Source organism: Pholcus phalangioides, unplaced genomic scaffold (assembly GCF_987345545.1).
Source record: "Pholcus phalangioides strain wild (caught in Gottingen) unplaced genomic scaffold, Ppha-v1.0 ptg000015l_1, whole genome shotgun sequence".
NCBI classification, from domain to species: domain Eukaryota; kingdom Metazoa; phylum Arthropoda; class Arachnida; order Araneae; family Pholcidae; genus Pholcus; species Pholcus phalangioides.
The window spans coordinates 83,279,776-83,303,881 of NW_028301608.1; the positions used below are offsets into that span (position 1 = coordinate 83,279,776).

General features: G+C 34.6%; 2 protein-coding genes across 3 annotated transcripts in view; one reads left to right on the forward strand and one right to left on the reverse strand.

Annotated features, from left to right (window-relative positions):
• Nucleotides 1–3,935: 3,935 nt before the first annotated feature.
• On the reverse strand, nt 3,936–17,464 carry LOC149076859 (alpha-aspartyl dipeptidase). The gene is made up of 8 exons (XM_089244582.1): nt 17,293–17,464; nt 14,976–15,067; nt 11,828–11,902; nt 8,836–8,915; nt 7,081–7,254; nt 5,846–5,905; nt 5,552–5,634; nt 3,936–4,073 (listed from the first exon to the last, which is right to left on the reverse strand). The coding sequence occupies exons 1-8, from the start codon at nt 17,391–17,393 to the stop codon at nt 4,013–4,015; spliced, it is 726 nt and encodes a 241-aa protein (XP_089100708.1). The 5' UTR covers nt 17,394–17,464; the 3' UTR covers nt 3,936–4,012.
• A 268-nt stretch (nt 17,465–17,732) lies between these two features.
• Nucleotides 17,733–24,106, forward strand: part of alpha-Spec (alpha spectrin) — a 44,735-nt gene continuing 38,361 nt past the window's right edge. For both annotated transcript variants that reach the window (XM_089244580.1, XM_089244581.1), the window contains exons 1-8: nt 17,733–17,840; nt 19,307–19,568; nt 20,388–20,513; nt 20,784–20,924; nt 21,478–21,561; nt 21,916–22,020; nt 22,115–22,206; nt 23,932–24,076. In XM_089244580.1, coding sequence (XP_089100706.1) covers nt 19,326–19,568; nt 20,388–20,513; nt 20,784–20,924; nt 21,478–21,561; nt 21,916–22,020; nt 22,115–22,206; nt 23,932–24,076 — 936 coding nt within the window. In that variant the 5' untranslated portion in view covers nt 17,733–17,840; nt 19,307–19,325. The remainder of the gene's footprint in view (nt 17,841–19,306; nt 19,569–20,387; nt 20,514–20,783; nt 20,925–21,477; nt 21,562–21,915; nt 22,021–22,114; nt 22,207–23,931; nt 24,077–24,106) is intronic.

Sequence of the window (24,106 nt, forward strand, 5' to 3'; positions counted from 1 at the left end):
CTTTATATTTATATCATCTTGTGTAAGAAAATTAACGTCTTTTTATGCCCCCTTATTTCTTTTTAATATCCAACTGCATCAATTCATATATTTGACGTTTTAAAATTAATTAAGGGTACATAAAGTGAATTAGAGAAATTCCGCAGCTTTAATTATAAGCATTTGTTGAAGCAAAAACAGTCGATCGCTTGAACTCGAAAATTTTCGAAATATCTAGCGCCCATCAAAAAAGGGGGAAAAAAGATTCATTTCTACGTTTGTTTAATCTAGATTTGTTTCATGAGTCGCGCAGGAAGTCGCCATATTGGTTACCTTGGATACGATTTGTACGTCCCTTAAAAAAGGGGAAATACCACTTGATCCAAAAAGCTTCATATATTTGTCACGGACGAAGGCCGACGATTAGTACAATTACTGTTTTTTCTGTCCGGAAGGCGGCACATCTGTTTCTGGTTTCAGTGTCATATTGGTTTTTGGGGGGGGGGGGAGCAGTCATATCACAGTCGCGATTTGACTTATGAGAACCAATATGAAGATAACAACTATAATGAGAGCTGTGGCAGCTCCCGACGGTCGCGGCCCTACGGGTAGGGTCACCAGATTCAAAAACTGAGAAAGGAGGCCACCTGCGCGCGCACCCGTAGTGACGCCACTTTTCCCAATTTCCACAACAGATCTTAACAATTTCGACAAGTAAAACAGGCCATATCACCTATATTTTCCTCAACACACAGAACAGCAAAAATTAAATTTCTGGGAATTGCAACGGCTATTGGTCAATGGAAAAAACCACAAAATCACTCATGTCAATAAAGGGAATGTTTCGAAGTGGGAAAAACAAATTCTAAGAAAAAAAAGAAAAACAATTCAGGAAACCTGTAGAGGAATTTTCCATAATGTTACAGGACGCTTGAAATAGCAAAAAGGGGGCATCTAGTAACCCTACCTACAAGAGTTTCATACCTGTCTCGCCATGTTCACTGCTATAATTTATGAAGTATAATATCTATATATTAATGATTCTTATATGTCTGATCCCGATTAACGAATTAGGGCAGTCGAATCCATTTCTCGCCATCTGACAATTTTTCCTGACTAGGCTACTACTAAACCAGACATACCCCTTGTCCATATTCCTCTGCAGAACATCTAACAAATTGGTAAATGTTGGAATGCGTGCATGTAGTGAACTTTCCGTGAAGTTTGTTTCTGTGTAATGTTTGTTATGTGTATAGTGCTGTCATCTGCCATAAATTTTTCTAACCCTGCATGAAGTGTAATGATTGAATAATATACAGTTGTAGGAAATTTTCCTGTCTTTGGCACAGGACTGTAGTGTGCCTTCTTGGGGTTCTTGCAAAGGTTGCGAAATACGTATATTTTTTTTGTGAGGGCCCCCCCCCATTCAGCTCTGGAGCCGGTTGTCTCATCCTAGTTACACTACTGCTTCGGCATCTTAGAGGAGGTATATACGGGGTGATTATAAAAAAGCTACCCCGACATATGGGCCCCTAACTATCATACCATTCACAGAAACTGAATAAAATTTTGGCATAAGGTATTTTGAGGTATGCGCTCAAGAATGATATGGAAAACAACAGTGTCACTCAAACAGTTACGGTTACAGTGAGAAAATTTCGAAAATATCAAATGGCAACACCAAGTTTTTTGTATTGGAATGCGATCTCCATACTGAAAAACACTAAATAGCATTGGAATGGCACCTGTAGCACGAAAATCCCCGGAGCTAGGCAAGGAAAAAGTAAAAAGGACTTTGCCGTGCACCAGAGCATTAATGTTCGTTTCATTCATCACACCGTTTCTTCGGCTGAGATCCCAGCCTGATTAGTCCTCCACAAGGTCATGTGGAAAATTTGTGAAACACAATAAAATGCTTTATTTTATGCTGCTTCTCTGTCCTTATTGGTTGTCCTAACTTTTAGACTATCTACCGCCGGTCATTTTCATGCTACAGTTGCCGTTCGAATGCTATTTAGGGTTTTTCACAATCGAAATCACATTCCAATACAAAAAACTTGGTGTTGCCATTTGATATTTTCGAAATTTTCTCACTGTAACCGTAACTGTTTGAGTGACACTGTTGTTTTCCATATTATTCTTGAGCACATACATCAAAATACCTTATGCCAAAATTTCATTCAGTTTCTGTGAATGGTATGATAGTTAGGGGCCCATATGTCGGGATATTTTTTTTATAATCACCCTGTATATAGAAGCTAGATTCATACAGCAACCTTCATATTGAAAACCCTATGTTCTATCACTGCAACAATCAGTTTCAGCTGTGATTAAATGTATAAATTATTAATTGAACTGGTGATTGCCAGTCAAGGACAGGCCTCCTTAGCATGCCCCAACCCACATGGGTAAAGGGTTAATATCACAGAAGGGATAGAGCCCTGGCCTTGTCTAGTCTGACAAACTGGAGTATTTTGCAGCCCTCTAAAACTTCTCCTCAGTGTCTGTGGGCACCCTGGCACTTGTCAGGTTTACATTCGCTCATGAAAATGACTATCAAACTGATATTTCATGGTAACAAAAAGGAATTTGACATTAAATTCAGACAATAGTGACTGCTTCCCAGCAAAAAAAAAATTACAATTGCGTCACAGGCACTTGAAGATTGAGGACCAATTTGCAGTACAACTTCTGTATGCGGGGAAACCACAGTGGATGGGCTATCAGGGCTATATTCCCATGGCAGCAAGCATGCAGTTTGCCTCTGTTTGATTTTTAATTAGCATTTAAAGGAAGAACTAAGTGCCCTCTTCTGGTTCGGAACACCAGATTCACTCCACCCCTTATTGGATTGGGGGGTGTGCCAAAACTCTAGGCCACAGAGGGTTACAATATCTGAATGTTAGGAGGTTCCCCATCATAGAAAGAATTTTAAAAGAGTTAAGAAGTTAAAGTCAAGAGTAACAGAAATTTTTATTTTGTTTTGTGGCCTCATCCTTCACACCTACTTAAGTCTACTGTTACCAGCAAAAATGTGTCAATTAAAAGTCACCAGAAAATGTGTCAATTAACAGAAGCAACCCGTTTTCTTGATAATGCATTCGGACAAGTTCTACATTCCAGCAAGTCCCTTCTAATGTATGTAACAGGTAATGAATGGTCATTGGACAATACAAGGCCATGCCCATAGTGCCCACTTAATTGAAAATAGACTAAATTCTATTCTACTTGTCTACTTATGGGTCATTCAAGTATTACGTCAGCATCGAGGGTAGGGGGGGAGGGGGTTTCAGATTTGCTGACTTTTGATGACAAGTGAGGAGGGAATTTGAAGGTTGCTTACGTCATCAACAACCACCCCTTTTGAAGATATGAAACATTCTAAGCTGCTGATGAAATTTTGCTGACAGGGGGGAGGGGTCAGTGTTTTGCTGACTTTTGATGACAAGGGGGGAAGGGGTTTGAAGGTTGCTTATGTCATCAACTACCCCTTTTGAAGATATGAAACATTCTAAGCTGCTGACAAAATTTTGCTGACTTTTGATGACGGGGGGGGGGGGGAGGGTCAAAAATGGCTGAAAATCTGCTTATGTAATACTTGAATGGCCCCTTAACTACTAAATCACTTATTTAAAAACATATGAACACACTTTAAAACATTACTGCTAAATTACTTAGCCTGTGTAAATGAGCCTACAGTTGAAAACCTAGAATCATAGGCAGAAGACATACTCGTAGTAACAACATCTCTCTCGTTGTATTTGAGTGTTTGTGCTGTGCAGAACTAAACATTGTTACTCTTTATTCATCGGGTGATTCATCTGAGGCACAGGCACTGGAAATTTTCATCGTATCGCCTGAATTTTTATCTCAATTGCAAAGCATCTGTACTTGTAAGGAAATAAAATTTTTTCCAAGGACTTAATCTGAGAGGTGGGGAGGAATGACAAAATAAATTAGGAAAAATACTTTATGTCATACATTTGTACAATATGAATTTAGAGATGTTGGCTCTTGAAACTTTGTAAGAGATTCAAGAGATTGGTAGAAAACTCAGATCATCACCAGGAGCAAAAGTAACTGCATCTTTGTTTCTGAAAAATAAGAAAAAAAGTTACACCTTAAAAAAAAGTAGAACTAGAACCTAAAAGTCAATTGTAAGAACCAATTATTGCAAAATAAATAAAAAAATTATTGATGACATGAATTTAGTGTTATTCTTGCCAGTCATAGCTTAGTACCTGATGGCTTTGAGTCACATTTGGTACTCTTTGTGTAACAAACCAAAATACGCTACCCGATTCAATAGACCTTACTATATAACATTCACTTCGACAAAGAAAAAATGTCTCAGCACTTGGCATACACTTGAAACTTACTTTCTTTACATGAAAACAATGAACTTTGCTAGTTATAAACAATGCTACTGCTTGTCCAGTTGGAATGCAAGATGACTTTAGCCATGTTTTCCTTGGAGCAGGTATTTTTGCGCTACACAAAATAGGATAATTGTGCGTCAGCATTTTATCATGCTACGTGTTTGTGTTTTCTATCATGGCGCATCACCTATTAGGTCGGCTTCATATCCGTACTCAAATGTTTGAAAAATCAACCTTTTAACAATTCAACCTTGTCCATTATAACGAGAACTCGCACTTGCAGACAAAAAGTTCCTGCCATAACAGACTTATCATAAATTTTTAGTTCAATTATGTAATAAATTATAAAACATTTATATTTCATTTTAAGCCACTGTGGTGGTCGAGTGGTTATAGTGACGGACTCGCGATGCGAGGATCCGGGTTCGAACCCCACAGTGGTGGTCGGCTGAAGTTGGTTTTCTGTGGTTCCCAACTTCAAGGCGCAAATGCGAGCCGATCTCCCCATTAAAAAGTCTCGCCACAGAGAGCAACAGTCCTACAACGAAAAATCATTCAATCATAACACTTCACTCATAGTTAGAAAAACTGGTGGCAGATGGCAGCACTACACATAACAAGCATTACAGAAAAACAAAAAAAAACTTCACGTCAGGTTTCACTACACGTACACGCACATTCCCGCATGTACCGATTTGTTGGGGGTTCCGCGGGGGGTTGTGGGCGGGGTTCATGTGTGGTGTAGCAGTAGTAGGTAGGGTAAAAAAGGGCTCAGGGATCCATGATGTTCTTAAGTCAGCCACCTTGTTGGGCAATTTGCCTGTTGTGGTGTTGTATTTGTATTTAATAAATAAATGTTCGTATCATTTTAATATTAGTGACTGAACAGGATACCATTCTTGAAATTCGCTCTTGGCTCACAGTAGCTAATCCTCCACTTAAGAATAGAATTTTGTATTCTCAATTTCCATGGTTTTAAAGACTTTCTATCTTTCTCTCTGTTAATTTGTTTTTTCTTTAAGTAAAATTATTACAAACCCATGAGAATGGTTTAAAATTTTTAACTCTATTATTTCAATTTGTCCTTGGAAATGACTAAAAAAATAAGCCCAGACAATGAAAGATTCATCATCATAACAAAACATGCAATCAAGGAATAACTGATCAATAATAAAAACAATAAATAAGCTTACTTTTCAAACAATTTTGCTGCACTGATTCCTATTAAAGTGGCTTTTTGATCTTCAATCAATAGAATACTACCTTCTTTCAGCCCCTGAGGTATCAAAGTAATTCAAAAAAAAAAAATTCAATTTTTTACCAAGATGAATGAAAGGTATTGAAAATGTGAAACTAAAAAGATTGATTCTTTTGATATAAAACATAAGATTGGAATGGTATATTTAAAAAAATTATATTTAGAAAAATATTTATGAATAATGAATTTTCAGAAGATACAATCAACTTATGTTCCTGCTGATACTTACGAGAACTGGTGGGACATCATCGTTTTCAAGGTATTCTCGTATTCTTTCTTCCCTAGTTTCCTGAGATGAGAAAAATGTACGCAAATATGGTTGTTGACTATTGAAATAAAAGCACATCATATGAACAGACAAAATTCCCTTTCCCAACACAAACTATATAGATTTTGCAAAAAGGTCACACAGACTCTGTCCATCTTTCTTGTGTTAAAGGATTAAGGTACGCACAGATAAAACAAGATATTCAGCTTCCAAGATATTCCATTTTCAATGAAAGGGTTAATATCATCATAGTATCATAGTTTAACTCATAGTTTCCCAAACATTTTGTTCCATCGCTCCCTTCATCAGAAATTTATTTTTCTCATCACCCCATGGGCGGAAATATGGGGGGGGGGGGGCAAGCATCAAAGGTGAAGTCGCCTGATCTAATGCATATATGTATAGATGAATTGACATCACCGTGTCCCCCCCCCCCCAGCAATAATAACCATGCCCCACCAGACTTACAAGTCTATTTCTGCCTATGCATCTCCTCCCCCCCCCCCAACTCAAGTGAACCCATAGGATCCTATGTTAAGTCCATAGCTTCTATCACCCACCAGGAGGAGATATTTCCGACTTTGGGAAACACTTGTTTAACTTTCATATTTAAGCCAGTCATTCTGGGTATGAGGTCACTTGATATCATAACCCTATACAGAAATGCCAATATACATAGTTACCACTATAGAGAAATCCTTACACTATGATAGTTTTCCCAAAGTGGGTGATATAGCATACATCAGGGAATAGCAGTATAGCAGGAATGAGCAATCTATCAACAGAAAAGGTTGATATCTTTTCAGCCAAAGGTGGTCCCAAAAAAATTTTGATGCACAAAACACCACAAGTGCTCTAGTGTGTGACCTGTGAGCAGTACCTATTTCGCATATCAGGCCTCAGACTGAAAAGGTTGTGCACCACCTGCAATATAGGACCTTCTAGATATGCAGGAAGGGACAATGGGGATTTTTTCTATTTTCAGAATGTAAAGAGCAGAGTAGTAAAGAAGTAAAGTAACTATGTAGTGTATGGAGTTTATTCATACTAAATAAAGGCATTCATACACTTACATTTCGCTGTGCACACACGCACTTGCACAAAACTTAAAAACATTAAAGACAACCTTCTTTCTTATTTCAATCTTTCATCATTGTAAAACAAATTTCAATGAATGCATAAACAAAAACTCTTACCCCCATGTGTTTACTTGATGGATCAGGATCAACATAATGTGGATTTATATTAAATTTTACAAGCTGCAATGCATCAAACGTTGGCGGATAGCATATTGGCATGTCATTTGTTGTGCATATACTTATTGTAGCCACATTGGTGCCAGCACTAATTCCCATATAAGGCACAAAGTCCTATCAGCAATGGAGAAATAAAAATAAATTGACCATTCATTAATTAAAAAACTTAGCATTCTGAAAGTTTGCAAAGTGCTTTGTGTCAGAAAAAAAATTAAATCACCTGAAACTTCAAAGACCTTATTAAAAATTCATAGTTCTTATGTTTGTTATTGTTTAAATTTAGTGACATATTTGTGCTTTCGTCTAAATGATTTAGTATAAAGCCGTAAATTTATTGAATATAACGAAATCACATTCAGTGTGTGCTTGTGTTAGAGGTCATGGTTTACCTACTGCATAACAACAACTCAATATAACAACTTTTTTTTAAAACAAATGTAAGTTATTTAAATTACTATCAGTCATATTGTGAATAATTGAATTCGTAGTTTCACCTCTTTTGCTTAGAAAAATTGCTACACTTAGCTAGGTAAGTTTGTCATGAATATTCATATGCAGTATATTGCTCAAAAGTGAATATATTAACAATGTGATGGGATTAAATCTGTCTCATCACTTACGTTATCAATCACTTCCCTTACTTATTGGAGAAACACTGAGCTGATAAACATCTTTATGACAAGTTTTAACAGTGTTAATCTTAGTTTATACATCTTGGCACCCCATGGAAAGCAAGATAGTCTGAGGTGAAAGACCACAGTTAAGTTAACTGATCATTTGATCATTTTTGTTACACCAAGGTAATTTTCTGCACGCGAGGGCTAATTTAGACCGGGACCTATTACTTATTGCCGATTCCGAATGCCAGGCTTTTTTTATACTCATCGAGAGGTTGGTGTGCTAAACCCTCAATGGGAGACTCCCTGTGGTAACAATTCTTCCATGGCCATGTCACCATTTTTTTGTTGTACCTCTGTGTCAGGAAATTTTTCTGATACCTGATTCCGATTTTTAGTTACCTGACTATCCACAGTAGGCATAGCTGCAGTAGGGTTTTTACCAATCAGTTCTGGTGGCGTCTCTCCCCTCTTCGAAGAAGAGTAACTCTTATACAATTTAAAAATATTGCCACCATATTTCCTGTTAGAAGGGATGGGTAATTTGAATAAAAATCTCCACCAAACTCCAAAAAAGCCAATAAAACCATATTCAAATCAGAGAAACTAATTAAAAAATGCAATAACCCTTAGCCTCTAAGGGGCTGCTGAGGCTTTTGCAAGTTTTCATATTAATGCTGCTAGTTTTCACATTTATATATATAATTTATCTATTACACATTAATGTATAACATACAAAAAAAGTCTTAATAAATCTGGAGCTAACTGTTATATTTTATTTTTTATCAGTACAAAATGCCTAGAAAGAACAAAGATGTTGTAGAGGAAGATAAAAAAAAATTGTAACTAAAGATATAAGTTTGGTTTACAAAAGATTTCCCAGTTTTAGTATCTAAGGGTTAATAATTAAATAATAAGAAAATAATTTTGTCTAGATTTATGACACTCTGATGTATTGTATAATAAGGTTTATTCATATCCACCCAGATACAAGAAACTCATACCAATTTTCTATCAGCTTGTTCAAATGAAATTTAACACATTTAAGTATTAGATAACAAGTTTATCTGATACTTACTTGCAAAATACGTTTTCGAATTGGCTCGATCAAACCTCTATCATATAGAGTTTTCAGCAATAAAAAAGTGTTGCCTCCACCTGAAAAAATGAAGTGAAATATACGTGCATATTAATATTAACAGTAGCTCAACCAAAAAGATATTTTGAAAATAACTTTTTTCTAAAAGGTAGAGAAATTTTTTTTCAGAATAGACAACTTAAGACTCTTAAACAAGGTCTGCATGCTAGAAAGCTTTCAAACAAAAAAAAAATGTTTTGCATTAAATCATAAAATAATAGTAACAATAAATAAAAAACTAATAATGATATATGAAGCATAGACAAAAGGTAGTGTTTTATTGCGTGGAAATGCTGATCTTTAGCTTTCCTCTTGAGGTTCTTCGCCATTACTATTCTGAGTCTGGTTCCAGTAGCAAGTGTTTACAATGGTATCGATACTTGAAAATCCCACCCATTGTAAAGTATACTCTGTCATACTTTCTCAACTGTGAATGCCCAATGGATATTCAAAAAAAATGTTTGTTTTCTTTGGTGGTTTTATATCTGATGATTGTATCTAATGAGAGTGATCCTATTAAGAGGTTTCTCTGTCAATTGTAGATTTGTATAGAGAACACACACACAAAGAGAGAAAATAAATTTCACAAGTATATAAATAATTATAGCTATAATTATAAATTTTCATCTCTCATATTTGTCAGGTTTAACATTTATTCCCCGCACAGTATTTCAATTCATTGCAATTTCCAGTAGCTCTTCATTTCCCCTTCCATTAAGAGAAGGAAGAATACGTGTATTCAGCTTCTTGTGTTCATTCCTTCTATAGTTAATTTTTAAACAATTTTAAGAACAATTGGTGATTTTGCCAACTTATGTTTTTGGAGAGATGTGTCAACCCCTCTCCTATATTTTAAAGCAATTAAGATCCTAGTTTTCTGCATTTTTATCAATGAAATATGGTCACCTAGTCATTTCAATGTTTTTCATGAAATTAATCGTGGTTTGCAATTTGCAATAGCTCTTTATCTTCCTCCCAGCAATTTTAGTAGTATTTAGCAAATTTGTCGTAAATTTAATATTTTAAATATCCTGTATTAAGCATTGCCATTTCCTGCATTTTTCTTGTTGAGGTATGGTGAATCTTATTATGAAGGTAAATTTTCATTTCAACTCAGATAGATTAGAACTGAATAGTTTTTCATTCAGTTAGAATCAAATTATAAAGTCCTGCAGACCACCAATGTCATGGTCTTGGGCCATAACTTAGAGAAATGCTGGCCTGCATGATTTTTATTACCTTAGAAAAGTGGATTTCAGATTCATTTCCAGAATCATTACCATTTTCTTGCTGACCTTCAAGAAATTTTTTTTTTTTGCAGTTTCTTCTCAGATAGTGATTTTGCATTAATATGTATCAAACTATAACTAATTTTTCTTTAAAGAAAAACAAAAAGAAATAAAAGCCTTTCACTGTGGAATTTATAAATCGGTGTATGCCGAAATGTATATGTACTAAATGTGCCCATAAAACTTTTATTAGTGCCTGAGTATACGTTCAAAGTGGTAGAAGTGGAAGGCATATGAAGTGGTGTTTGTAATTAGACAATGAAACCTTTTTTTCTTTTTTTTCAAGCCGAGCATAACTCGGGTCTATCGCCATGGGCAATTTACTACCTAGTAAGTTGTGCCGGAAGTATAAGTATGTGTACCTAACAGTCTGAGTGTGTATCTAGTGTTGTGTATGATTTTTTAGTGCTGCCATCTATATCTCAGAAGTGAAGTGAATGAAGTGTAAAGACTGAATATTTGTACTGTTTGTAAGTCTGTTGCTCTCTGTGGCGAGACTTTTTAACAGGGAGATCGGCTCGCATTTGCGCCTTAAAGTTGGGAACCACAGAAAACCAACTTCAGCCGACCGCCATTGTGGTGGCGGTGGGGCTTGAACCTGGGTCCCCACGATGTGAGTCCATCACTATGACCACTTGACCACTACAGTGGCAGACAATGAAACTAAAAAGCAAAGATGAATTTATTTTTTTTAATTTAAAGGGTTAAAAAAATACAGGATGACAGTGTTTGAGCTAATTGCTTCTCGGCCTTTTGGCTCGGCCCTTAAGATCAAAGTGTAGTGTTTGAGCTAAAGATATCTAAAAGTTATGGCTCATACTGAGAGACCCCCCCCCCCTCCCAAATGCTCAGTTAAGAAAGTGCTGTGGCATCAATAGGGGGATTGCTCTAAGTTTTCTAACAAGGGTGCACTGTCAATAGCTGCTTTGTGCTTTCAACAGCAGTCATACACTGATTGCCAAAGTCAGCATGTGGATGCCACAACCAAAAGGTTCAAAACTTGCTTTGGCTAGATAAATTTAAACTAGTGGATTATGTATGTTACATGGCATGTATGAACTAAATGGAATGAAAAACCTCTCATTTAACAGCCTATCATTAAAACAGCATACTCCTGCAGCAATTGAATTTAATAGCACCTCCAATGTTACTGAACACTTGACAAGAAATCAAGTACTGTTTGGACATCTGCAGAGCATAAGCGGAGATGAACTTGGAAGGCTAATGCTGTCAATTCATATGTATGAAAGTACATTGAATCAATAGACTTCGTCATTGACACTCAGCTTTTCCTGTACCTCAACCTATGCTGCAGAACCAATGAAAGTACTCACATTTAACTTTGACCTGCAAATAAACTTAAAAAGTTGCCATCTTTAATGCAACAAAAATTTAAAACTAATCATGTGTGTCTCTCTCACTATAAGCCATTACTTTTTGTAATTTCAGCCTGGGAACCCTGAATATTTTCACATTTCACATCTTCAGAGTGAACATATTAGTATTTATCCAACAATTTTTGTCCAGAAAAATTATGGAACTAAAACAACCAGTGACCAAAAATTTATGATTTGCTAAATTATTTGATTGAACATGGAGTTATTTTTTACACGAGAAAAATTAAATCTATTTTTTTTTTTTACCTATAAAGATCCCCTCAGCTTCTTCAATAGCTCTCACTGAATCAGCTTTTTCATGGATACTTTCCACAACAAGATCTATAAAGAACCAATAGAACTAAATATCATACTTTAAAATTAACCAATGAAAGAGAGTGTGTTGTACAATTTATAAAATACTTATATAAGAGTTTATAAATAATATATTCCAGCAAGACAGGCCACATTCATTTCAGTTCCTCAGAGAAACATTGATTTATCTACAGACATCAATATAAATTTTGATGACTTTCATATTATACAGTGAAACATAAGCAGAGGTAGACTTTAAAGGCTGGGGGAAGGGGTGGCATGATAATGATGTAAATTCATATACATGATGCATAGCAAACAGGACTTGTGGCATTTTTCTGGCAAACCATTGATCCTAGAGGCAAACTTCCGATTAGAAAAAGTTGGCAAATAACTGAATAATGTCTAGTACTCAGATGTGTCATTCATTTCTCTAGGGGTTGTATAGTTATTAAAATGAAAAAAATTAACTTTTTATACAATCCCTGTGCTCAAAACCCAATTAGAATGTTGTTGTCATTGTCTCTCCTGATGCCAACTAAAAAAATTCCACATTTCTAAGTGCAATATTCACTGAGATATTCAAATTAGAAAAGTGGAGGAAAGTTAGAAAAAAAACAGCTTTATATGCAGGAAAAATGGTTTATCAATATTTAATGATGTTTTTACCCAACTTTCCTCCGTTTTTCGAAATGCCCCAGTGAATATTGCACTTAGAAACATGGAATTTTTTTAATTGAGATCAGGAGAAACCAGACAATAACTTTCTAATTCGGTTTTGGAGCACACGGGGACTGTATAAAAAAGTTTTTTTATTTTAATAACTATACAATACCTTAAGACATGAATGACATATCTGAGTGCAGCACATTATTTTGAAACTTTTCTAATTGGAAGTACGCCTCTAGGAACAACATTTCGCCAGTAAAATACTATACACTGTATATATGCATTTACATTAGATCAGCGGGCTCAGTCATTGATTCTTCCAATGCCTATGGTGTAAAATGACAAATTTAGCTAAGGGGCCATTCAATATTACGTCAGCAAATTTTTAGCCATTTTTGACCACCCCTTGTCAGAACTGCCCACCCCCTTCCTAACACATATTGGTGGGATCAGAAACGAAAGAAGTGGGGGGGGGCCTCGTGTGCCTCCCCAGATGAAAAATTATTTTTTAAAGCAAAAAAATATTTAAAAAAAAAATTAACATTTCAAAAGAAAATACCTTTGTATGTTAGTATAATCAATTTCGGTTGATTTTAATGCTATTTGAAGGCTTAGAACTCAAAATTTCTCTTTAAGAAATTCATTGTGACCCGCTGTGTATGGTAAGCAATTGACCAGCAGACCAAATGTCGCCCTGAAGGTTATCTGATGTGGCTTGCCCCATCAAACCCAATTTTGTAAAATGAACTAAGCGGTACATTTACAAATTGCTTATGACAAGTGGCACAATTCCAGAGCATTTAAGTGGCCGTGGCACATTTTCAGATCACTGAAGTAGGCCTCAAAGATCACTTTCCCATTCAAAGATCACTTAAGTAACCTGCGACACAGTTCCAGAACACTTAAACGATCTGTGGCAGCACATTTAGAGATCCCTTGAGTGACATGTGGCACAGTTTTAGAGCACTTAAACAACCCCCAGTGCGGTTCTACATCACTCAAGTTGCCCGCGGAACATTCCCAGATTACTTAAGGCATAATTACAGATCACTTGCGTGACACAGTTCCAGAGCATTTAAGTGGCCTGGACATATTTCGAGAGCCCTTGAACGATCCGTGAAACATTTAGAGATCACTAAAGTAGCTCTATAGGGGACTTATCAATAGGGAGAATGTTAGTTCAGGTGCTGAATAGCTATCGAAAGGTTTTTTTCATTTTTGGCGCACCGAATAAGATGCCATTAAAAATATTTCATATCTTCATAAAGGGTGGTTGATGGCGTAAGCATCATCCCAACCCCCCCCCCCCTGTCATCAAGTCAGCAAATCGGAAACCCCCCCCCCTCGATGCTGACGTAATACTTGAATGACCCCTAAGCCTTAATTTGATAAATGAAAAAATTTAGAGATGAGATATGCATTGATTTATAAATCCAATACCATCTATACTAGTCAAATCCTGTTTTAACAAATACCGATATAGAGAAAATCTCATTTTAACGAACATTTTTCTAATCCTCCAGATAAATTTAGATGGGAACAATGCAAAAACCTGGAGTTCCTTTATAACAAAATTTCGTTATAACGAAGTGATTTCTCCTGTCTCTTGAAGTTCGTTATAATGGAATTTGACTAATTATAATTGAATATACTCAGCTAGCATATATATATATATATATATTCCTTTGCTTTGCAGATACATCACAAAGTGTTTGGTAAAATTATGACCGAGAGTACGAGAGACTAAGAAAACTTGTTCCCAGACTTTTTCCTCTTTTGGTCACTAATTTTTTGTCACTCATTTAAAAATATACATGGAGATTAATAATCAGTTGATTTTTTTCAATGAATTGTTAGTAGCAAATTTTCCTGTAAAACCAGATAAAATTGAGGTTCAAATACTTTTCTCTATATATATGTACAGCACCCTCTCTACACTGCAACTTTTTCTTCTTATAAACAGCATATTTTTCTGAGTGGAATTCATGAATTACACATTTAGAAAAAAAAATCTTAATTCGTTGATGTAGGCTATACACCCCACTGTTTATTACTGGCATCTTTTCATCCAAGAAATTAGAATAGAAATAGTTTTGAAAAAATCTGTGAATATGTAATTTTTTTATTTATTTTTGGTATATAGATACGAGTAGAAAAAATCTACGTTTTTCAACAAAAATATGACCAACAAACCCTTTCTTTCATTAACATTTCTCATTATTCATAGATAATATTTTCACACGTAGATAATATGCCCCTTTGGACTAAACAAAATTTTTTCTCAGAGAATAAATAGACTTACAGTAAAAGCAACACATAGCAACTCTTTGCTGTAGGTTAAAATACATTAAAATCTTTTAACTTACAATGTAGCTTAAATTCCATACCGTAACTTGGAAAATGACAGATTTAATATATAAGTCAAACCAACCTATAGGTTGAAATCCTTCTTTTACCTTTGAAGCATATTTGTCATAATTCCTTGATGCATATGGAACAAATAAAATCTTTTTAACATTAGATCTGTGAATAGAAAAGTAATAAAAAAATTAATATTTTTATAGTGCAAAATATACATATTCTTGAATTTACAAACACAAGAGTAGAAAACAGTTCAACTAGAAATGTAAAAACTATTTATTTTGTCAAGTATTCAAAAATAATGTTGAAAACACCAGACAAAATAAACTTTACAAAATCAGATATTAAATTAATGTAAACCATTAGAGGGCAACAACTTCTATTTATTTGAAGACCGATATAATGGTCAGCTACAGTATCGCAGGCTGCACCAGGGGCATTTTTTTTAACATATAAGCTGCATCCGTGAAATTCTAATATTCGTACACCCCATAAGAAAAAATTCTGAAACACAGGCAATTATTCGTTTAACTTTTACCCAGTGCATTGTATTCCTTCCTTCTTCATAAACTTTCCACTTATCTGGTTGCATTCTCAGCTAGATGCAATACATCAGAAATAAAAGTTTTGTCTACAAATTATTAAATTCGATACGTTCGTAGATTACATACAAAACCAAATGTATGATGCATGTAATCTTTTCATGTGAGCAGGGGCATCTGAAGTCTTTTGAACCTGTAGGTGCTAGTCTTGAGCTTTATGTAGTTTTCTTTTAAATCAGTTCTGATGTTATTTGGACCTGTGCCACAAATTACCGTAGGCGCCCGAGCATCTAGAGTGCACCCAGCTCCAACACCACTGTATGTGAACTATCTTCTTGAACTACAATATCTGTGATACAGTTTGAGTGCCAGTCTGGTGCAACGAGGAATGCTACCAACCTGCTATGTCAGAATTCAGAGATGTTTCTCTATCAGAAATAGTTTCCCTGTGTGGAAAAGTTCTATAACAATATAAACCCACAATCGATTACGGCAGATTTTTGCTCAGAGTCTACATAGCTTTTAATAGATTGAAGTTTCGAGGTATCAATTGTGAATTGGCCTCCACTCAAGAAAAAGATCTCAAAGTTTTGTTGCTGTGAGAACACCAAATATTCAATCAGATAAAACACCAGATCAAATGCATGGCTCATGACACGTTTGACAACTCTAGAAGGAGTTGACCAATCATGCCAGACGTAAAGTGGTGGCGTGTTGTACTCTGTAGGAAAACCATTGTACCGCTTTTCCTGTTGGTGAATGGACAGCATGCCATGCTGGGCGATTCTCATTGCATGCGGCTCAGAAAATCTGCTCCTAAGAAAATAGAGCTTTAATGTCATGACTATAAGACCCTGTTTACATGGGAAGTGGAAAAAGTGGGTTTAAAACCCTCTCCAAGGATTTTCAACAACTCATATGGACTGGCACTTCAACCCCACTTTTCAGATGTCAGAGCCACTGTGGTGGTCAAGTGGTCATCCTGACAGACTCTCATCATGGGGGTCACGGGTTTGAATCCCACTGGTACCACAGTGGTGGTTGGCTGAAGTTGGTTTTCTATGGTTATAGTCATGGTCCCAAAATGGGGGGGGGGGGCTGACAGGGATCTAGCCCTGGGACCCGGGACGGTTATCATCTTTTTGCTTTTTCACGCTATAAATTAACGTGAACTGAATTAGACCATTTTGCAGTGGCAGAAACGTGTTACATAATTACACTACACGTTTGTGTTTTCCTAGTCTGTCGCATGAGATCAGGGAGGCTATATTATAGTATATGACCTTGGCATCAGCAACTCTGTCGGCTGCATACTCCGGTTTGAAGGGAAAGGCTTGTTTACATGCGGTAAGTGATTAAGTTGGTTAAATTTCAAGTTGCCAAGTACAATACAACGTAAGCAAACGATAAAGGCCATTTACATGGCTTTAGTTGGCAAGTGCACAAGTGATTTAGTAATTCAGTGAAAAAAAACGGTTCAATTTTTTCCAGTGAAGGGATAGAAAACACACAAGAGTGAAGAGAACATCGGCAAAACGCGCGGCGCCTGACGCATTTGACTCCTCCAGAAGCAGTCGGCCAATCACGCCCGACGTAAAGCGCTGACGTGAGGCGTATTGCACTCTGAAGGAAAAACAGTCGCGCTGCTTTTCTTATTGGTGAGTGGACGGCGTGTCACGCTGGGCGAATCACGTTGCGCGCGGTACAGGAAACCTGCTCCTAGGAAAACCCGGCTTTAGCGTGTCGCGCTGGGTAATTCACGTCATACGCGGCACGAAAAACCTACTCCTAGGAAAACAGGGTTCAGTGTAATCAATTAGAGTGAGTCTTTGATAGCACACGTACTTGGCAAAGAAATCCGAAACGAACTCTCGGGCATATTCTAGCCAATCGCCTCCGAACGTCCTGGAGCTCGAAAGTAGTAACAATCGTTTACCCGGTGCCATAATGAAATTTATAATTCACTCACGCGTCCAAAGTTCAACAGCCAACATCGAAAGGTCCTTTAACCATGTGAAAACCTAGATGATGATGATGATGTTGATCATGGTGCTGCCCAAAAAGCTGGTGTTACTATTTTCAGCATGTTTTTTATCCATAAAAATTAGAAATTTAAATTCTTTGTAGCATTTGTGTAACTAACTCTATTTCTTCATTTATTAATCCTATAAGTAAATGTACTTTTTAGGGTAATTTTATTTTATTTTTAATTAATTTCAATTTTATTGATTGGCAAGGATCTGCCGCTACGTCATCTGCTAAAATTGTATCTGCGCATGCGTTGTGATAGATGAGCATCATTGATGCACTGAATCAACTTGGTGTGGCTAGTACATAACTGGGCGTTGGTTATTTTTGACTCCTTTTCGGCGTCTATATTTACCAATTAGGAGGCGAGTATTTTGTTTTTAAAAATTGAAAATTACTGAAATAAATATTTTATTGTATGATTATAAGCCCTTTTTTATCGGAAAAAATTGGCTTTTGTATTCGATCTATTTGTTTTTTTTTTCATCCCCGGGTCAGCCCTTGAGTTTGTTGATGTGGACTTTTAACTTTTATTTTGTCACAAAATTTTTAACTTCTCCCCTTTCGTGCATGTTATTCAAAAAAATCTTATATATTTCGTTGAGGTCGATCATTGATGTGGTTAGAATCATTAGCGAGATTGGTATTTGTTTATAGCGGTCAAATTCCTCAGTTGTAGTTGACCTCACAAATACCAGTTTGGGTTTTCTTAATTACGGGATATCTATAAACAAGATTGATAATGCATAAAAGAGATTTTGAGGGTTTTTTTTTTATTTATGAAGCATTATTCTTTCGTACCTTTAAATTTAGTGCACACATTAACGTCTCCCGTTCTTACTTTACATTAAGCATTAAACTTTTATTTACTTGATAACAATAATTATTGGCAGTTTTACTGGAGTGTAACTTCCTATTGATTTTGATTAACATTTTCGCACTCCCTATTGATATTCAATTTACATTCTAGCACCCTCTGGTGTAGAACCACTAGAAAAATCAAGATTTTATAGTCCACTTTTCATATTTCCAGCAATTAAGAGCTAACAGGAAGTCTAATTAGGTTCATGCCGTTATACTTTTTTTTCATTCGTAGAGACAATTGAGTGAATTTTTCTTGACTACTAAGTTACTGTCTTGACCTAGTTTTAAGAATGCACTTAATATTAATAACTTGATACATATTTTTTGATGGCATAAATTGAAAGTTTTTATGTTCATTACAAAGGCCCGGAAGTTTAGGCACAAAAAATGTGTATAATAAACATTAAAAAAGCCATTTATAATTGAGGGACTTATTTTAAAAATAAAACATGTACACTATTGCTAAATTTACTGTGGAAGTAAGAAACGTATATCTCTGGTAAACGTATATCTCATTTGCTGTACAAAAGTATAAAATATCCCGACTGGTAGCATGTAGGAATGGTAGAAAGACATTTAAATAATGTTTCTTGATCAACATATTCGAGTTTTACATTATTCACATAACTAATGTGGGGGGTTGTTGAACCTTATCCTCTCTTCTTCGCATGCATTTTAAAAGTCAAGTGTAGTTTTCAAATTTGACACTCCAAATTTCATGACCCAAATTACCAATATTTGACATTGTAATTCTGATTTTCTGTGTAATTCAATTCATGACCAGGCACATAGGCTTTGTCAACCCTGGGTGTAATACTATTTTTATAAATTAAAATAATATATATTTGAAATCTGTGATTAGTATTAATTACTGTTTTTAAATTCTATTTATCAAAGGTTGAAAGTATTTGTTTGTCCCAGTTTAATGTGAATTTTGTGTAATGTAAAACATTTTCCATTATCTTAGGTGCATCCACACCTTCAACATGGAGTTTCAGCCCAGAGAAATCAAAGTTTTAGAGACTGTAGATGATATCCAAGGTCGCAGGGACCAAGTTTTAGGTCGATATTCCGAATTCAAAGTTGCGGCTCGGAATAAACGAACGATACTTGAAGATTCAAGACGATTTCAGTATTTTAAGAGAGATGCTGACGAATTGGAATCGTGGATTAATGAGAAGCTCCAAGCTGCGTCAGATGAAAGCTATAAAGATCCTACAAATTTACAGGTTTATTTATGAAAAATATTCAAATCAACTATTATTTAGACAATGGCACTGCTTAAAAATATAAACTAAACTATACCAATTATGAAAAATCTTTGTCAATATTAAGGTGAAAGTGGTGCTTGATATTTTTTTTTCTGAAAGGGGAACATTAAGAGTTGTGGGCCTAATGACCTTTCTCACTTGTAGTGAGAAATTTGTGCTTATCTAACTGGTTTATGTTTCATCTATTAAGATTTTTGTAATTTGAGAAATGCATCTAAATTTTTTCAAAATTTATTGACCAAATTCAAGTAGGGGAGGGGTGAATAAAATTACTGTAAACTAGAAAAGGAAATGTCTTTATTTGAGTGAGTTAATTTATTCGTTGGAGTTAGCCATTGTCTGCAATAGATAGGCCTATATTACATATTAAAAAGTATTTTACTAAAACAAAAATAACTATTTAATTATTAAAGTAATAAATTTTAAAAATTATTTAATCATTAAAATAATTAATTTGAAACTGTTCAAGAACAGCCTTCCATGTAAAACAAAATAAAAAAAATGTGTTCAAGTTTAATCTGACATAACACTTCAAAGAAAGAAGTTGTTTAGTTTTTCACTAGCTTTTTTTAGATTTTCAGTATTTCGAGACCATTGAAAAATTGTATCTTGAATAATTAATTTTTAAAAGCTTGTGTAAAAATTATATGGATTTGGTGATATTTTGAGCTGAAAACAAAGATTAACATACATATAAATCTAGTTTTTATATTTTCATAATGTTATCTGTGTTTTGACTAGTTAGATTTTTATTTAATTATTTTGTGGATTTTACAGGCAAAAATTCAGAAGCACCAAGCCTTTGAATCAGAGGTAGCAGCACATAGTAATGCAATAGTAGCTTTAGACAACACTGGATTAGAACTCATCAATCAGAAACATTTTGCTTCAGATGTGATTAGGGTATGTGTGTTTTTTTCAATAAATGCATCAGTAGTACAAATAGTATAAAATAACATGATGTAAATTTTTTTTTATGTTTATATGATTGAGTAGTTTTCAGTTTGCACTTTCTCTGGAGTCCGAATTTTTGAATTTTTCATTGCGAAGTTGAGTTATTCTTTTGATTATGATATTGATATATATGTATTTGTTAATTGACATGGTGGAAAAAAAATGTAGAATATGAGTTTTTCATTACTGACGTGTAGTAAAGATTATTAATTATTGCAGCATCGTCTCAATGAACTTCATGCTTTGTGGGAACTGTTGCTTTCTCGTCTTGCGGACAAAGGTCTCAAACTACAACAAGCACTTGTCTTGGTTCAGTTTTTGCGACAATGTGATGAAATGATGTTTTGGATTAATGACAAGGTAACTTATTATTTCAATTTAATGTAATTTATTACTGTTGAATGAAAAGTATTAAACTAAAAAAGAACTCTATTTTAAAAAAAAAAAATTTCTAGTATTACCTTATAAAATGAGATTATTTATTCTTTCTATTGATTTGTATTATATCCTTTATGTATGAAGTTGTATTTATGCCACTGAATGTCTCTTGAAAATAATAAAAGTTGAATAGGTTTTAAAAGGTCTAACTTGCGAATAAATATTCAACTTACGATCATGGAACATATGGAAAAAAGATTACTGAACTAGTCTTACCAGACAGCATTACAAGGCTATATTGTAAACTACATTTTGTGAGCCAAAGTATTTATTACACACACACATAAAAACTTAACACTTAGCACTGCTCAGTATTGTGTTTTCACACTGTACTGAATGATATTGATTTTTATAGGATATCAATATTTTCAAAAAGTGAAAAAGTCTAATTTTGAATTTTTATTTTACTTGTTTGTATAACTTTTCATGACTTGATTAATTTGTCACGATTTTAACATTCCATTTTTACTATCAGGAAGCATTTGTGACTACAGATGAATTTGGCCAAGATCTAGAACATGTTGAAGTTCTTCAGAGAAAGTTTGATGAATTTCAAAAGGTGAATTTTAATGTATAGATTTTGTCAAAAAAATAAACTACATGTGTGTGCATTATAAATTCAACTTGATATATTTGTAGATGTACAGAATAGAATGTAAAATCAGAAAATATTCTGACTTATTGCCTTCTTATACAAAATACTATTTATATGAGTTGGGTGAGTTGACTAGACATAAACAAAATGATTTGGATAGATGTTGATATAGTATTTTTCAAAAACTTTAGAATGTGAACCACTTTAACATGAGATTCAATAAAAAGATCTTATTTAGATCATCTTTGATATTGTTGACAAAATGTAAGATAATATTAATTAGTATCGATAAATTAACAATTTTCTTCCATGTTTTAGGATATGGCCAGTCAAGAGTTTAGAGTTCAAGAAGTCAATGAACAAGCCGACAAACTTGTCAATGAAGGTCATCCTGAAAATGAAACTATTCTGAAAAGGAAAGAGGTAAACTTCATATATTTTTTTCCATAACTGGTTATTTGATTGTAATTTTTTTTATTTCCGCACACTTAATTTGAATTTTCCCCTCTAATTCTAGGAAGTCAATGATGCTTGGCAAAGATTAAAAGCTCTGACGCTGCTTAAACAAGAAAAGCTATTTGGAGCTCATGAAATTCAGCGTTTTAATAGGTGATTTTTCATTTTATTGGTATCATAAATATCCATTGGATTTTTAGAACTTTTTAAAAAGTTACCGATGAGTACAGTGGTACTGCTGTATTAATTCAGATAGGCAACATTCTTCTGAGATTGTCTTTTTACCATGCTATTATATCGCTCCTGTATGTTTACTAGTTGAATATATGCACTGATCACGGGCCAGGGGTTTTACTAATTTTTGTGAATAAGGTGACCATACATCCTGTGTTTCTCCTGTATTTTACAAGACATTCCCCATTTTTTTTCCGTTTCGATTTTTTTACGTGTTTTAGTTAAAGTTTTCTTGAGTTTGTTATTTAATCAAAAAGTTGATACAGGTAATTTTCAACGGATTGATTGAATGTAATATTAGCATATAGAAGTTACAAAAATTTCATAAATTATGGCATTTGTGGCAATATTGTGTATATTTTGTTTTGGGAAAATCACCTCCACATATATCAGCTCCTGTTGCAGGCATTATACTTACATAAACTCCAAAATTCAAGCATCTGCCTTTCCCACTTCTGAAATGGAGTTTTCTTGCATATGAAACGCGTAACTCGATCATAAATATGAGGTACCCAAAAGTAACTGTAATGTCTTTTTTTAAATTTGTTTATTCAGTTTTTTTTACAAAAATTTAATTCCACTGCCCCATTAGAGCTAATGCACTTGTCGAGAGTCATTTCTTCCATTGTTGAAAACATTCGCAAAATTCATTTGTTGTGATGCTCGACAGCGTGTCGGGCATCATAACAGATGAATTTTTTCTCCATTTTTGCGTGCATCTCATCCACATTGGCAAAACATTTTCATTTCAGATCTCTCTTCACATAGCAATAAAGAAAAGTCACGCTGAGCTAATCAGGTGAATAGTCTGGGTGGGACACATCTCTCACGAATAGGGCTTTTAGCGCTGTTGTACAATTTTCTTTGTAGCTAGCTAGTAAAAAAATATCCGTACACTTCAGTTTTTCCCATAGTACCATCCATGTAAGCTGTTTCTAACATCTTAACAGCTTCTGCTGTTTTTTCCCAGAGCAGAAAGCAAAACTTCACACCCCACACTGTTTGTGCAAGTATGCCATGACCAAAAATAAGGAACAGGCTAAACAGCTTTTGTGAAAAAATTCATGAATGTCAAACACCTTTTCCAAGCAATGCCACTTGGCACATTGACTCGGAGGAGTGTTTTTATGCTTATCAAGTGTGAGAACCACATACTACGGATGCTCCACTTACCATAAGGCTTCCTGTTACTTTTGGGTACTCCCTCGTATGTTTAATACCATACAAATACACAATACTTTCAAAAACTTTCAAATGTTAAGCAAGAAACTTTTTGGTATAGTTTAAGGATACCTCACCTTACAAGAGTCTCGTAATCAACAGTTGAATCACATTTTAAAAATAAAAATTATATTTTTGTAATCATATTATCGAAGTGATGTTCCCTTTCTGCGATTTCAAATATGTGATTAAAAATATGGATCAGAAGGAGTTTTAAAATGTTAAGGAATGTTTCTTTTTAAAAATATATTTAAATAGATTTGTTCTAATGCTTTTTGTGTATTTTCTGTAGTGAGTTTAATATTATATATAGTTGCAATCAATAACTTGATGCAAATTAATATTAATGTGTAATTCTTTTTTTTAAGAAAAATAGTTTAGTTTTTCCAAAATTTATTCCTGTATTTTAATGTCTTTTTGTAGAGATGCTGATGAGACCATTGCTTGGATAACTGAGAAAGATCTTGTTTTATCCTCTGATGATTATGGGCGTGATCTGGTCAGTGTACAGACATTGCAGAGAAAACATGAGGGAATTGAAAGAGATTTGGCTGCTCTGGAAGATAAAGTATGTGGATTTTGAAAAAAAAACCATGAA

Coding starts and splice junctions, on each gene's coding strand:
- LOC149076859 (XM_089244582.1), bottom strand. CDS start 17,393: ATGGCACCGGGTAAACGATTGTTACTACTTTCGAGCTCCAGGACGTTC. Junction 11,903..14,975: donor AGAAGGATTTCAACCTATAG/GTTGGTTTGACT, acceptor GGTTCTTTATAG/ATCTTGTTGTGGAAAGTATC. Junction 5,906..7,080: donor CATCAAGTAAACACATGGGG/GTAAGAGTTTTT, acceptor TTCTCATCTCAG/GAAACTAGGGAAGAAAGAAT.